The 11,527-nt window shown below is 50.6% G+C and overlaps 7 protein-coding genes across 7 annotated transcripts; 3 read left to right on the top strand and 4 right to left on the bottom strand.

The window, feature by feature from the left end:
• Positions 1–893: 893 nt before the first annotated feature.
• Positions 894–2,276, bottom strand: GNI_068820 (UDP-glucosyltransferase; the record flags this gene model as incomplete). The annotated part of the gene is made up of 1 exon (XM_011131938.1): positions 894–2,276. One exon carries the CDS (start codon positions 2,274–2,276, stop codon positions 894–896), a length of 1,383 nt encoding a protein of 460 aa, XP_011130240.1.
• Positions 2,277–2,638: 362 nt separating this feature from the next.
• Positions 2,639–4,111, top strand: GNI_068810 (citrate synthase; the record flags this gene model as incomplete). The annotated part of the gene is made up of 1 exon (XM_011131937.1): positions 2,639–4,111. One exon carries the CDS (start codon positions 2,639–2,641, stop codon positions 4,109–4,111), a length of 1,473 nt encoding a protein of 490 aa, XP_011130239.1.
• A 244-nt stretch (positions 4,112–4,355) lies between these two features.
• Positions 4,356–4,776, top strand: GNI_068800 (DNA-directed RNA polymerase II subunit RPB4; the record flags this gene model as incomplete). Its single annotated transcript, XM_011131936.1, has 2 exons — positions 4,356–4,477; positions 4,521–4,776. 2 exons carry the CDS (start codon positions 4,356–4,358, stop codon positions 4,774–4,776), a joined length of 378 nt encoding a protein of 125 aa, XP_011130238.1.
• A 5-nt stretch (positions 4,777–4,781) lies between these two features.
• Positions 4,782–6,719, bottom strand: GNI_068790 (hypothetical protein; the record flags this gene model as incomplete). Its single annotated transcript, XM_011131935.1, has 1 exon — positions 4,782–6,719. The coding sequence occupies one exon, from the start codon at positions 6,717–6,719 to the stop codon at positions 4,782–4,784; it is 1,938 nt and encodes a 645-aa protein (XP_011130237.1).
• A 100-nt stretch (positions 6,720–6,819) lies between these two features.
• GNI_068780 (hypothetical protein) lies at positions 6,820–7,962 on the bottom strand (the record flags this gene model as incomplete). The annotated part of the gene is made up of 2 exons (XM_011131934.1): positions 6,820–7,759; positions 7,853–7,962. The coding sequence occupies 2 exons, from the start codon at positions 7,960–7,962 to the stop codon at positions 6,820–6,822; spliced, it is 1,050 nt and encodes a 349-aa protein (XP_011130236.1).
• Positions 7,916–10,034, top strand: GNI_068770 (hypothetical protein; the record flags this gene model as incomplete). Its single annotated transcript, XM_011131933.1, has 3 exons — positions 7,916–8,130; positions 8,244–9,068; positions 9,110–10,034. 3 exons carry the CDS (start codon positions 7,916–7,918, stop codon positions 10,032–10,034), a joined length of 1,965 nt encoding a protein of 654 aa, XP_011130235.1.
• A 41-nt stretch (positions 10,035–10,075) lies between these two features.
• Positions 10,076–11,176, bottom strand: GNI_068760 (programmed cell death protein 2; the record flags this gene model as incomplete). Its single annotated transcript, XM_011131932.1, has 3 exons — positions 10,076–10,199; positions 10,243–11,100; positions 11,151–11,176. 3 exons carry the CDS (start codon positions 11,174–11,176, stop codon positions 10,076–10,078), a joined length of 1,008 nt encoding a protein of 335 aa, XP_011130234.1.
• Between the last annotated feature and the right edge of the window lie 351 nt (positions 11,177–11,527).

The raw sequence follows: 11,527 nt of genomic DNA, 5'->3' as shown, positions 1-11,527 counted from the left end.
CTTCCTGTGGCCGAGATGCTGCCTCTCGACGACTTGTTCCTCACAGGCTACGGCCAACCCAACCTGCCAGAGTGCTACCGGTACTATCCGGTACTCTCACGCAGAATCGACCGCGTGCTCAGTCAAGTGGTTTCGAATCAGACGGCGTCGACTCAGCCGGGAGTAAACCCTAGCAAAAGACTATACGACGGCGTCCCGGCCACCCTGTAAGTTTATTACCCCCTACCTATCCCGTCTTCTGTTCCGGTCCTTCGGGGACTTACCGCAAAGGTACAGCACGAAGAAGTGCACGTCCTGCGAGACTTGTTGATACAACACTTACATGCTTACATACTATCGGGGCAAATACGAATACAGACGGGTACACACCATGCACCAGCACACACCATGCACCAGCACACACCTTGCACCAGCACACACCTTGCACCAGCACACAGATACACGGCTACATACGGACATCTACTGCTATTAGAGGAGCAGCCAAAGTTTCCCGGATATTGACATCCGCTGAAAGCAATCATTTGGATAATCACCATTTAAGCACCCGTAAGGTGGATAGCACGTTGACCGGAGGCGAAGCAGCATCACTAACCAAGTATCCTAACAAACCAGGTGTGGGGGCCGGGCAAAGAGATGATGACGTTTACGAAGCATACCGCCAACAAAGGAGTTCCCGATATCATAAGACGATTGGAGCTGTTGCAACGACGACGACGGATGTATCATGTTATATATGTCACCAAAGCGGCCACTTCGCAAAGGACTGCAAGTATGGTATTACGTGACAACATGTTGCGGCTCATGTTGTGTGTTTACCTATGTCGGTATTGTAAGTTAGTACATGTGGTCTAAAGATGGTCTAAGACGGTTGTCTAAGACTTTTGTATGTTGATCTAAGACTTTTGTATGGCCTTTAAAAATTGCTGCACCTTATTGTTGTTATCTACGGATGCAAGTCTGTGGAGTCTATGCGCGTTAATTCTGAATCGGCCGTGGTTCATGACGGTGTTGATTGCGTCGACGATTTTGTCTCGATCAAGTCGTTCGAGCACGCGCGACTTCCAGACGCGGATCCCAATGTGATAGACGTCGGTAACAAGTCTGCTGTTGATGACTTGTTCGGCGGCGAGTGGAATGGCGACTACTGGGAGTCCGCGATAGGCGATGCTTTCCAGAAGACCGTTCCAGCCGCAATGGGTGATAAAGCAACCGACGCTGGGATGCTTGAGGACGGCCGCTTGGTTGACCCAGGGGGCGACAAGGACCCTATGGCTCACGCGGGGTTCCCAACCCAGGGGTAGGTTTCGTTCGTCAACTTCACAGCAGGCTTGACGATCTTCCTGCAAAAAGTGTTCGTTCTGGATGGATCGGCCTCGATAAGCCCAGAGCACGGGCCTGTTGCACCTCTCGAGGCCCATGGCAAGTTCTACGACGTCAGCCGCGCTCAGATCGCACCAACTGCCAAGCGACACAAACACGACGCTGTTCGCCGGAAATTGATCCAGCCACTTAGACAGGTGACTGCTTGCGGCTTTGAGACGACTGTCTGCCAGACAGAGGGGGCCGATGTTCATGACGGGTACAGCGGAGTTGATAAATTCCAACATGGCCTCGTTATACAACTCGTCCACATCGTTGCACAAAATACCGGACGCCTTAGTCAGACCACGGAAGGAGCGGACAAACATCTCGAATAGAGGAGAGGGGGGCATTTGCGGCATCTCATCGTACTCTATGGCGCCCAATAACGGGATCCGGACCGGTTTGGGCCGTTCATGGAAACTGCATTCGCATTGCATGCTGTCTGGCGACGGCGGAGGGGTCAAGCGCCAAGGTGGAGGCGTCGTGGCGCCTTCCTGGATGTACAGCGGAATAGTGAAGGCTGGGGACGCGTGGAAGACCCACAGTGGCACCCCGAAATGCTCCGCCACAACCTCACCCCAGCCCACTAATTGGCCGTTGATGACAACACTCGGCTTCGAACCCAGGTCCTCATAATATCGTATCGCTGCAGCACTGAACGTGCCGTCCATGTCCTTCAGGCTGTACAACATACCATTCTCGATAGTCGGCAGGTCTGTCCGCGCCAACAACCGTACCTCGATCGAGGCATTCGGCTGCACATGACTCTCCAGCTTCACCTCGTCCTGGAACCCCAGCTGGGTGAAAATCCGGACCCGAACACTGGGTTCATTACTCACCAACCGCTCACCCAGCTGTAACAACGGAACCAAATGCCCCAGACCGGGATACGAGGAAATGCAGATTTCAACCATGATGTGGAAAACACAACTAGACAAAAGGGACATCAGAGCACACATCCAGCCCCCAACCACTGTCACCCCCACCACGGCCCACGGGCTGTGAAGCCAGTGCCCTGAAAGTGATTGCTTAGTTACCAGCGTGTGCTTAGCCAGCGTTTGGCTTGGCCAGCGTGTGCTTAGCCGGCGTTTGGCTTGGCCAGCGTTTGGCTTGGCCAGCGTTTGGCTTAGCCAGCGTGTGCTTAGACAGCGTCTGGCTTGGTTAGGTTGGTCAATGTTGCCACATAGTTAGTCAGAGCTGCGATAGATGGTGGGGACGGGGGGTCTAGCGACTGGTTGGTCAAAATTGCGGTAATCTTAGAGTAAATAGCCGGGAAATGCAGTACCATCCGCTACAGTCGCCGACGGACGGCATGGCGGTGAACGGGCCGATTGAGCCGTTTGTGAAGATGCATCGGTCGCCTTCCCGTTGTCATGAACAGTTCAAGAAGCTGGATGAGAGTACGGAGTCTGAAGAGAGTTATGCGACATTAACGTTGAAGGACGGTCGTACGATCAAGTTACGACATCTGGCGCCGACGGCGGGGTCGGATATCGTGTTGGATGTTCGTAGTTTGTACAACGACGAACAAGTGTGTTTGTATGATCCTGGTTTTAATTCCGTGGCTTCGTGTGCGTCCGCTATTACATTTGTGGATGGTGCCTTGGGTAAGTGTCATTACCGGGGCTACGATGTGAGCAGCTTGGTGAAACGCCATGACTTCTTGGATGTCGCGTATTTATTGTTAAACGGCGAGTTGCCAGACACTGCGGAGCGGAGAATGTTCGAGGATGTTTTGAAGTCAGAGATGTTAGTGCACAATCGAATTAAAGAATTCATTACTACCTTTGTACCGGGAGCACACCCTATGAGTATTCTAAGCAGTGTATTATCCGCTATGGCTTCCTTCTATGCCGATCCCATGGACCAGAGATACATGCAAGATCGTGCGATGAGAGAGTTGGCTTGTGTTCGGCTTTTGGCTAAAATTCCTACAGTCGTAGCCATGGCTTATAAAGTCTTGATTGGGGAGCCAATGGTGTACCCCCGGGCAGACCTCAGTTACGCTGAGAATTTTCTTTACATGATGTTCGCTACACCCACCAGCCCATTCGTAGTTAACGAGCTACACGCACAAGTTATCGATACCTTTCTGTCTATACATGCCGACCATGAGCAGAATGCATCCACCTCCACCATCCGGACAGCTGGCAGCAGTTTGGCCAACCCATACGCCTGTATTGCTACTGGTGTTACATCTCTATGGGGTCGGGCTCATGGAGGAGCCAATGAAGCTGTGGTGGACATGCTCACAGACATCGGGTCGGTACAAAAGGTACCCGAGTTTATAAAAAAGGTCAAGGAAAAGAAGTGCCGACTCATGGGCTTCGGACATCGCGTATACAAGAATACCGACCCACGAGCCTTTGTCATGCAGGATCTCTGCCACAAGGTGTTCGCTCAAATGAACGCACCGGACCCCCTATTCCAAATTGCCAAGGCGCTTGAAACAGTGGCACTCAATGACGAATACTTCGTCTCTCGAAAACTGTACCCTAACGTTGACTTTTACTCAGGCATCGTCATGCGCGCTCTTCATATACCCAAGGAAATGTTCACCGTACTCTTCGCCATGGGACGCTGCGTAGGATGGCTTAGCCATTGGAAAGAAATGGTCGAAGAACGACAAATCAAAATCACTCGACCCAGACAGCTCTACGTTGGCGAAGCACCCAGACTCCTACCTGGTGAGAAGAGAGAAAAAAATAAGGCATCGGAACCCTCCACAGACGACAAAAAATCTAGCTAGCATTTTAAAATGGAGAGCAACCATCTCTCAAAAGGTGAGGCCATCAGAGCACGTCCAGGCACTTAGCACTTGCACTTGCACAATGGCGGCGCTGGTTATGCAATAATGACACACGTGTGTCTGACACACACGTGTGTCTGACACACACGTGTGTCTGACACACACGTGTTTCACCATCCATCCATGCGCGTGTCACACATTCAAATGTCGGCCTCGTGACACGTGTGTCGGAACAAGAGCACCAATGCTGATGTATCTCGCTTCTTTAGAGCTAGAGGTTGCGCGATGCCTGAATCTCTGTGAATTGGAACTCATTCTAGCAGACCAGATGAAAATAAACAGCCGTCGGGATCCCCAGGCCCAAGCGTAAGTCTCTCCCTAGATAGTGCCGACCTCCTCCCTAATGCAGCATCATGAAGGCGTCCTTTGACTACGCACATAAGTTTGGTCAAATCAAGAACAGAGAAGCGGTTGTACAGCTCCGAAATCAGTTAGAAGCTTCCAAGGCGAACTTTACGGAGTTCGAGATGGCCAGTATTGTGAATCTCATGCCGGCCACCGCAGAGGAAGCGAAGGCACTGATTCCATCTTTAACAAGACTGTCTGACGAGATCCTGTCGAAGGTTCTAGCCGACATGGCCCGATTCCATTTGTTTGCCATGTAGTTGGGCTAAGTATGTGTTCTTAGTTGAGCTTGCACACACTGAGCTTGCACACACTGAGCTTGCTTCATTTCGGCGTAAGTGGCGTCGGCAATGACACACTGCTCGGGTGTTGCGGAGTCTGTCGTGGAGATAGCCGAGGGTGTTGTCTTCGGACAGTAGGTATGATTCGTATTCAGGGGTGGGGCGGGTATCTTGATGACCTGTATTTGTGTACCGGGCTCTATTTGTAAGCAGTGTACGTCGGTCATTTCATCTAGTCGGTAGTTGTCATCTTCGTCGGTGTGAAGTTCAATTTCATTGTCATCATTGCGGCAAAACAAGTTGAGGAATGACGCTCGGCTTTGGTCGTAATTTGTGGCGAGTAAATCTCGAATTTTGTAGCGACCAGAACAGGGAGGTCTTGGTCGTGGTTCATCCAAGTCGTCATCAAATTGTAGTCTGGACTTGATTCGCCCAATACACTTCCAGATGTTGATACGGCGGCTTTTTCGCCACTGAGTGTTTCCGTTGATAAAAGGACCGCCGTTATGCTGATAAGATATATACATGTTCTGTTTCTTAGCTCTCAGAATAAACATGCCTCCTTCATTATTCAGTTCTTGCAACAGTGTCCATAAGCCTTCGTTACGCAACGGCTGGAGGTTCACAGTTGCATGCACTTCTACCGCAAACCTAGTCAGGACATTCCCGGAATAAGGACCACACAATCCACTCATGTGGGAACTACCACCACTACTGATTCTGGACCTAGCAGACGGCGAGTCGTACGTCGGCGAAATGAGGTCGTCGTAACCTCTCCGGGTCGCTCCAAACTTGTCCGGGGCGCGGCCGGTGCAGCGGCCACAGTTGCAGCGGCCTTGTTCGCACTGGCAGAGACCAGGGGCTTTGAAGCTGAACACGATGCGCTGTTTTCGATGCAGGTATTTCCGTTCAAATAGATTGCGTGGGTACTCCTGGATAGCGCTCATGTACATGTTGTAAAACTTCGGGAATACGTCGTCGTACTTCGCTTCTATTTCTGTACCGATCAGTGCTTCAAAAATGATCCCATTGTACGGCGTATTCAGCACGAAAGCTTCGTCAACTTCGTACACGAACTCGTGTTCCTCCTTCATCACAGAAAGAACAGACGAGCTCAACACACCTCCATTGCTTATGCCGAACGTGTAAGTATTCGCGTCTTCAGTGGACTGTAGCTGATAGCCGTAGTACAAAATCAACTCCTTTTTGAGATCAATCAACTTGTACTTCACAGTTCGCAGCTTGGCCGGAATGTGCAGCATCATGGTTCCTGAGCCCGTTGATGATGAGTCAGCTGTCAGGTCATTAAACGCCTTGATCCGGGACCAGTGATTCCCATGCCGCCACGCGTTCAGCACCACTTCCATCAACGGTATAAAACCAATCAAAGCGTCTACATAACCAAGACCGAGATCCCGTCTTAATACGCTAGAAACCAACAGACTCATGTCTTCGTTCGGAGGTACCCATTTCTCCATACGGCGCTCCAAAGATGAATACAGCCCACGCCAGAAGGCAATCACGTCCCACAGGAATATACTGAATCCATTTCGTCTTTGATCAAATGCCAAGTCCTCTTCGTATTTACTCACATTGTAACTAGCTTCTTCCGTACAGTCAATCGTCCACTCCCATTTCCCTTCCGATCTACCCCCTTCCGATCTCCCGCTATCCGGCCTCCCAACACTCTCCGTACGCGTCTCCGATCGCCGGTGCTGGTAATCAGACCGAGGTGTGCCGCCTCGTACGGGGCTCCCACCCCGCACACATCGGCCTTCCCCTCCACGGCCTTCCCCTCCGTGTTCGGATCTCGGTCGCGAATCCTGGTCGCTTTGTCGTGGGCGCAGTTTCGCGCCTACACACACTTCCAGTTCGTAAATCCATGTGCTCTCAACGCAAGAAGGAACCGGCGCCCACGTCATCGCCACCGCAGCAAGATACGCCCTCTTCGCTTCGGGGTACAAGCTGGGCCGACACAACCACTTCCACGCAGTTCGCCAAGGCGCATCCAACTTGAATGGATCAGGATTCACCGCGCCTTCCTCTACCACTATATGCACATTCGTCAAACTTTGTCCCTCCACGAAACGCGTAAACGCACTCGCACCCTCTACATTTATTATCTCTCCCAACAACCACCGCAACTCGTTCAAATCCGACGGCTTCGCATTCTCCACCTATAACACGGGATACCATCCATACAAGTACACCGTTGTGTAGCACACCGTTGTGTAACACACCGTTGTGTAACACACCGTTGTGTAACACACCGTTGTGTAACACACCGTTGTGTAACACACCGTTGTGTAACACACCGTTGTGTAACACACCGTTGTGTAACACCCCGTTGTGTAGCACACCGTTGTGTAGCACACCGTTGAATAACGTCTGGTAACCTGAGGTCACAGAGACAGGACATGACACACTTACTTTGATTTGTATCTTGGAACTGTCCGGCCGTGGAGGTCCGTAGGTCGCCGGGCGCACGATTGAGCCGAGTTTGGGGAGCTCTGCGATTTCATCCGCAAACCAGCAGTTGACAGGCTGAAGACCAAGTTCTGTGGTCTCGGAGGAGCGATAATAGGCCTCGAGTTCGATGGCTCTGGAGACCATGATTTCTGCCAGTGAGGTACGTCGGGGATAACGTGGGCTGTCCGGTGGGACCGAGACTTTGCGTTGTCCAGCGGGAGGCGCAGAGAACGCCGAAGCGATTGGCGTGATGCTGCTGCGTCGTTGTGCGTTGGGGGTACGTGCCGTATTCGTGCTGAGTCTTCTTCGCCTCCGCATCGCATTTTCCGGCACACGGAATGACCGCAAAGTGAACAGAAGATTCGCGATCGCCGAAGAGTCTACCTTCTTCGCCACATTCGTCTTCCCATCCACCAACACAACCCATTCAAAGTCCGTAACAGACGTCAATGCAAATGTCCGTCTATCCATCTCCAGCGGTGGAACTTCCGGTCTACCACGAACCACGTCTCACCAGGCTGAAACTACCCTATCATGGCCAAGGACACGAAACCATGCTGGACACACGTGTGTTGTTGCTACGCACTTTCGCCGTTCTTTATCGAAGTCAACTGATTTTACATATTCCGTATTCAGATTGTCAGCAGTTATGTTCTGGGTTTGTGAAACTGGTACTGCTGGCAATAAGCAAGCCATCTGTCTGTCTGTACAATTTTTAAATATACTTTTCGTTCACTTCAGATCGATTTCCGAAATGAACTCGGGCGAAAACATGGAAGACGGTGGTAACCAAGGTGGTAACCAAGGTGGTAACCAATGGAAGGTGGTAACCAAGGTGGTAACCAAGGTGGTAACCAAGATAGAGTAATAGATCACACGAGTCGAGCAGATTCAATTCGGGAGCAATCTGTCAATGAGCCGGAGAGATCAGTCCGTTTACCTGGAGAGGATTTTGGTGGAGACATGGATCCTCCTAGGTACAGAGACGATGCTCAAGACCTAGTGGAATTGCTGAATCGCGGTGCGCAGGGATACGGACCCGTGAACGAGGAGCTTATAGAGAAGTTGGCGATGAGTAACGACGAGCTCAAAGAGACTGTGGGTCAGTTGGAGACGGCTCTTCGTGATATCCGTGAGGAGTACCAGGTGAAATTCCTTGAGCAACAGCTTAATCTGACGGAGTACGAGATAAAGTTAACGGAGGCCCGGCAGCAACAGGAGGATGCCGAAATGCAAGCGCAGCAGCTGGTGGAGTTGAATTCTGCGGTTACGCAATTAACGGATTTGGCGACGAAGTTGAATGAGGAGCTCATCTTGTCGCGCAATGAGCAGCACTCGGAAACTAAGAATGCAAGTGAATACCTAAAGTCAATTGAAGACCTTCAGCAACTTACTGCATATCTAAGTCGGTTATGTGAGGAGCAAACTAAACTGAATGCAGTCAATGATGGAATACGAACCACTCTCGAAGGCTTGCAAGAAGCATTACAACGAGAGAACGCAATACTCAAGTCTGAAAAAGAACAACTTAGCGAAGTTCTTGAGGAAACAATTTGTTCACTGACTGCGGAGAATCAGTCGCTGCAAGAGTCTCTAAACAACGTTTACGAAGAGAGGGCCCGACTGGAAGCACTTGTCAAATTTTACGAGTCATCTGTAGCTGGTGACGACGGGCGGGAGGAGTGCATTGATCAACAGGATTTTAGCGCGGAACAGATTCAAGGAGAATTTGGCTCGAGAACCGACGCGCCAGGAGAGACACCAGTGGATATCACTAGTCAGCCGACTCTTATCTCCCCAAGGTAGGAGGCCATTCACTATTAACGATATATTTTTCCTTTAGCATGCTTCAGGATATTGAGGACCTGAAAGGCCAGCTTGCCGCCGCCCAAGCTCAACTTGAGACCTACCGGTTGCGAGAGGAAGAATTTAAATCTATGAACGCTGCGGAAGTTGCTATAAGTCAGACAGTCCTATCAGTACGTCGTGATAACATACGTTTGGAAAGTTACGTGAAAGAGTTAGGTCATAAGATGAGTAAGCTGCAATTAGAGCTAAATAAAAAGGAAAAAGAACTAGAGAGGATGGCTAAGCAGGAATCGGAAAAGAGTCTGGTGCCTGCAACCATTTGTGCTTTGGAATTGCGATGTACTCAACAAGCATGCTACCGATTGCAACAGACTATCCTACAACGAGACATTGAGGATATGGAGACAACGTGGTCCAAGATCGTATCGTTTAACTTTGGGGAAGAATCGGACTTAAGATCTTCTGCTGAAAACTATATTGACTCCAATAGATCTTTAGGCTCCTACCGATCGTTTGGCTCCAATAGTTTGACGGGCAAAAGTGTCCCCGTTGTTCACCGCAGCTTAACCAAAGATATGGCAGTCAGAGAAACCGCTGTCAAGGCTGCTGTTTTTCCTCAGCACGGTGTCTTGTTAAAGAAATTGGAATTAAGAACGAAGCTCTTCGAAGCAGTCATGCGAAATCCTGCTCTTGAATTTCACAAACGTGAAGGTCGTAATCCTGTGTCAAAAGAACTGGTTCGGGAAAGGGCAGCTTTAAATCACACTATCAGTGGCATCACTTTAATGTACACGGCGATTTCAAAGGAGGGACTCTACACCGATTCTCCTTGGAAAAGACGAAAGCAAGTTCCCCAAGACGCAGAGTTGGTATTCGTTCTTAAGAAAGCTGCCTCGAAAGCTACCAAGCTGTATCTAACCGAGACGGAGTTACAACAAGCCTTCATGTGCGCGATATGAATGAATCACTCCCGAGCTAAACCGCACGCACACCACCTAAGCTAGACCACCTGAACCCTGACCGGTTCGGCTACGTGTTCATAGCCTTGCTGGTCTATATTAGGGGCACAATCTCTGGCACAAGTGTACACAACGATGGTACCCCACTGCATCGATTGTACTAATCTGAAGAGATAGATAGGTCGCATATCGGATGTTTGCCACTTACCTGTCTTTAGGATATTTCTCCATCAATATAGAGGTCAAGGAACTGAGTATTTGCACCTCTGAAAATCGGGCTGCTTTGCAAGTCATGCACGGCGGTATGGTTGACAAACCCAACATCAACTCAGCATTTTCCTCGTTGGGCTTTGGCACTCCCAACCACAGAGGCTGTCCGTGCACCTGGTACCGAATAACCTGTCCCGGGTTCAGCCGCAAGTGCCGTTCCAAGGTTATCGCGAATTCGTCGGCAGCCGTTTCGCCTTCCTCTAACTCCTTGCAGCATTCATTATCCTCCAGTGCCGATGTCGGGACCCGTACCGGCATCGCTTCTAAAGCCGTTTCGTCCGTACGTTCCACATCCACCTCGTGGCACGGAAGCATCGGTCCCTCTTCACCAATCAAATACCACCCCAAGGACTCCGTATTGTCCAGTGCCTCCGTCTTGCCCAATGACTCCGTCTTGCCCAGTGCCTCCGTCTTGCCCAATGACTCCGTCGTGCCCAATAACTCGGTCTTGCCCAAGGACTCCGTCTTGCCCAATGCTTCCGTCGTGCCCAATAACTCGGTTTTGCCCAAGGACTCCGTCTTGCACGATGACTCGGTCTGGTCCGCAGCTCCTTCCTTGTTAGTGGCCTCCTTGTCGGTTGTTCCTCGGTCTCTTGCTACTTGATACCTAGTACCTCCATCCGTTGCTTCTTTTCCGGTTGCGATGGACAGGTTCTTCAGAACGTCAGCCAAGCAGTTCGTCTGTTCCAACAGGGTCCTGGGTCCGGCACCGGCTTTGATCTTTATCAAACCCGAAAGCTTGTTCGCTGTAGCTGCAGCGGCCAAGATGGAAGATAATCCATTATTACAATTTTTGCTAATCACGATTTCCTGATCGGCCAGAGTGACTCTTGTGGGCTTATGTACTGTAACTCGCACTGACTTCCAACCATGGTTGCCCGAGTGGCACGACGACTGGCCAGCTTTCTGGTCAGCAGGCAAGTGCTGTGTTTGTAGGGGCCCTGTCTCTAGGCAACCGAATATGTACAGAACTCGAGGATGAGAAGCGTCATAGGTCGTGTCAATTTGAGCCAATAAAGTTAATGGGCTCCCACACCCAGCGCAAAGGATATACTCCTTCCAAACAGAACACGGTATTTCATTCCAGCAAGTCTAAGTAACGATCTTTTTTTACCCAAGTGTGAAGAATCTTACCGCGCGACCTCCTATACGCGTGTGGTTTGGAGGCAATTTTTCTGCACGATTTCTCGACCCAACAAAGCCCAGCGTTAAAGGCCCCGCCA

The sequence above is a fragment of the Gregarina niphandrodes genome, assembly GCF_000223845.1.
Source record: "Gregarina niphandrodes unplaced genomic scaffold scaffold00011, whole genome shotgun sequence".
NCBI classification, from domain to species: domain Eukaryota; phylum Apicomplexa; class Conoidasida; order Eugregarinorida; family Gregarinidae; genus Gregarina; species Gregarina niphandrodes.
Note: the sequence above shows the minus strand (reverse complement) of the source record. Positions and strands in the feature narration are given on the sequence as shown.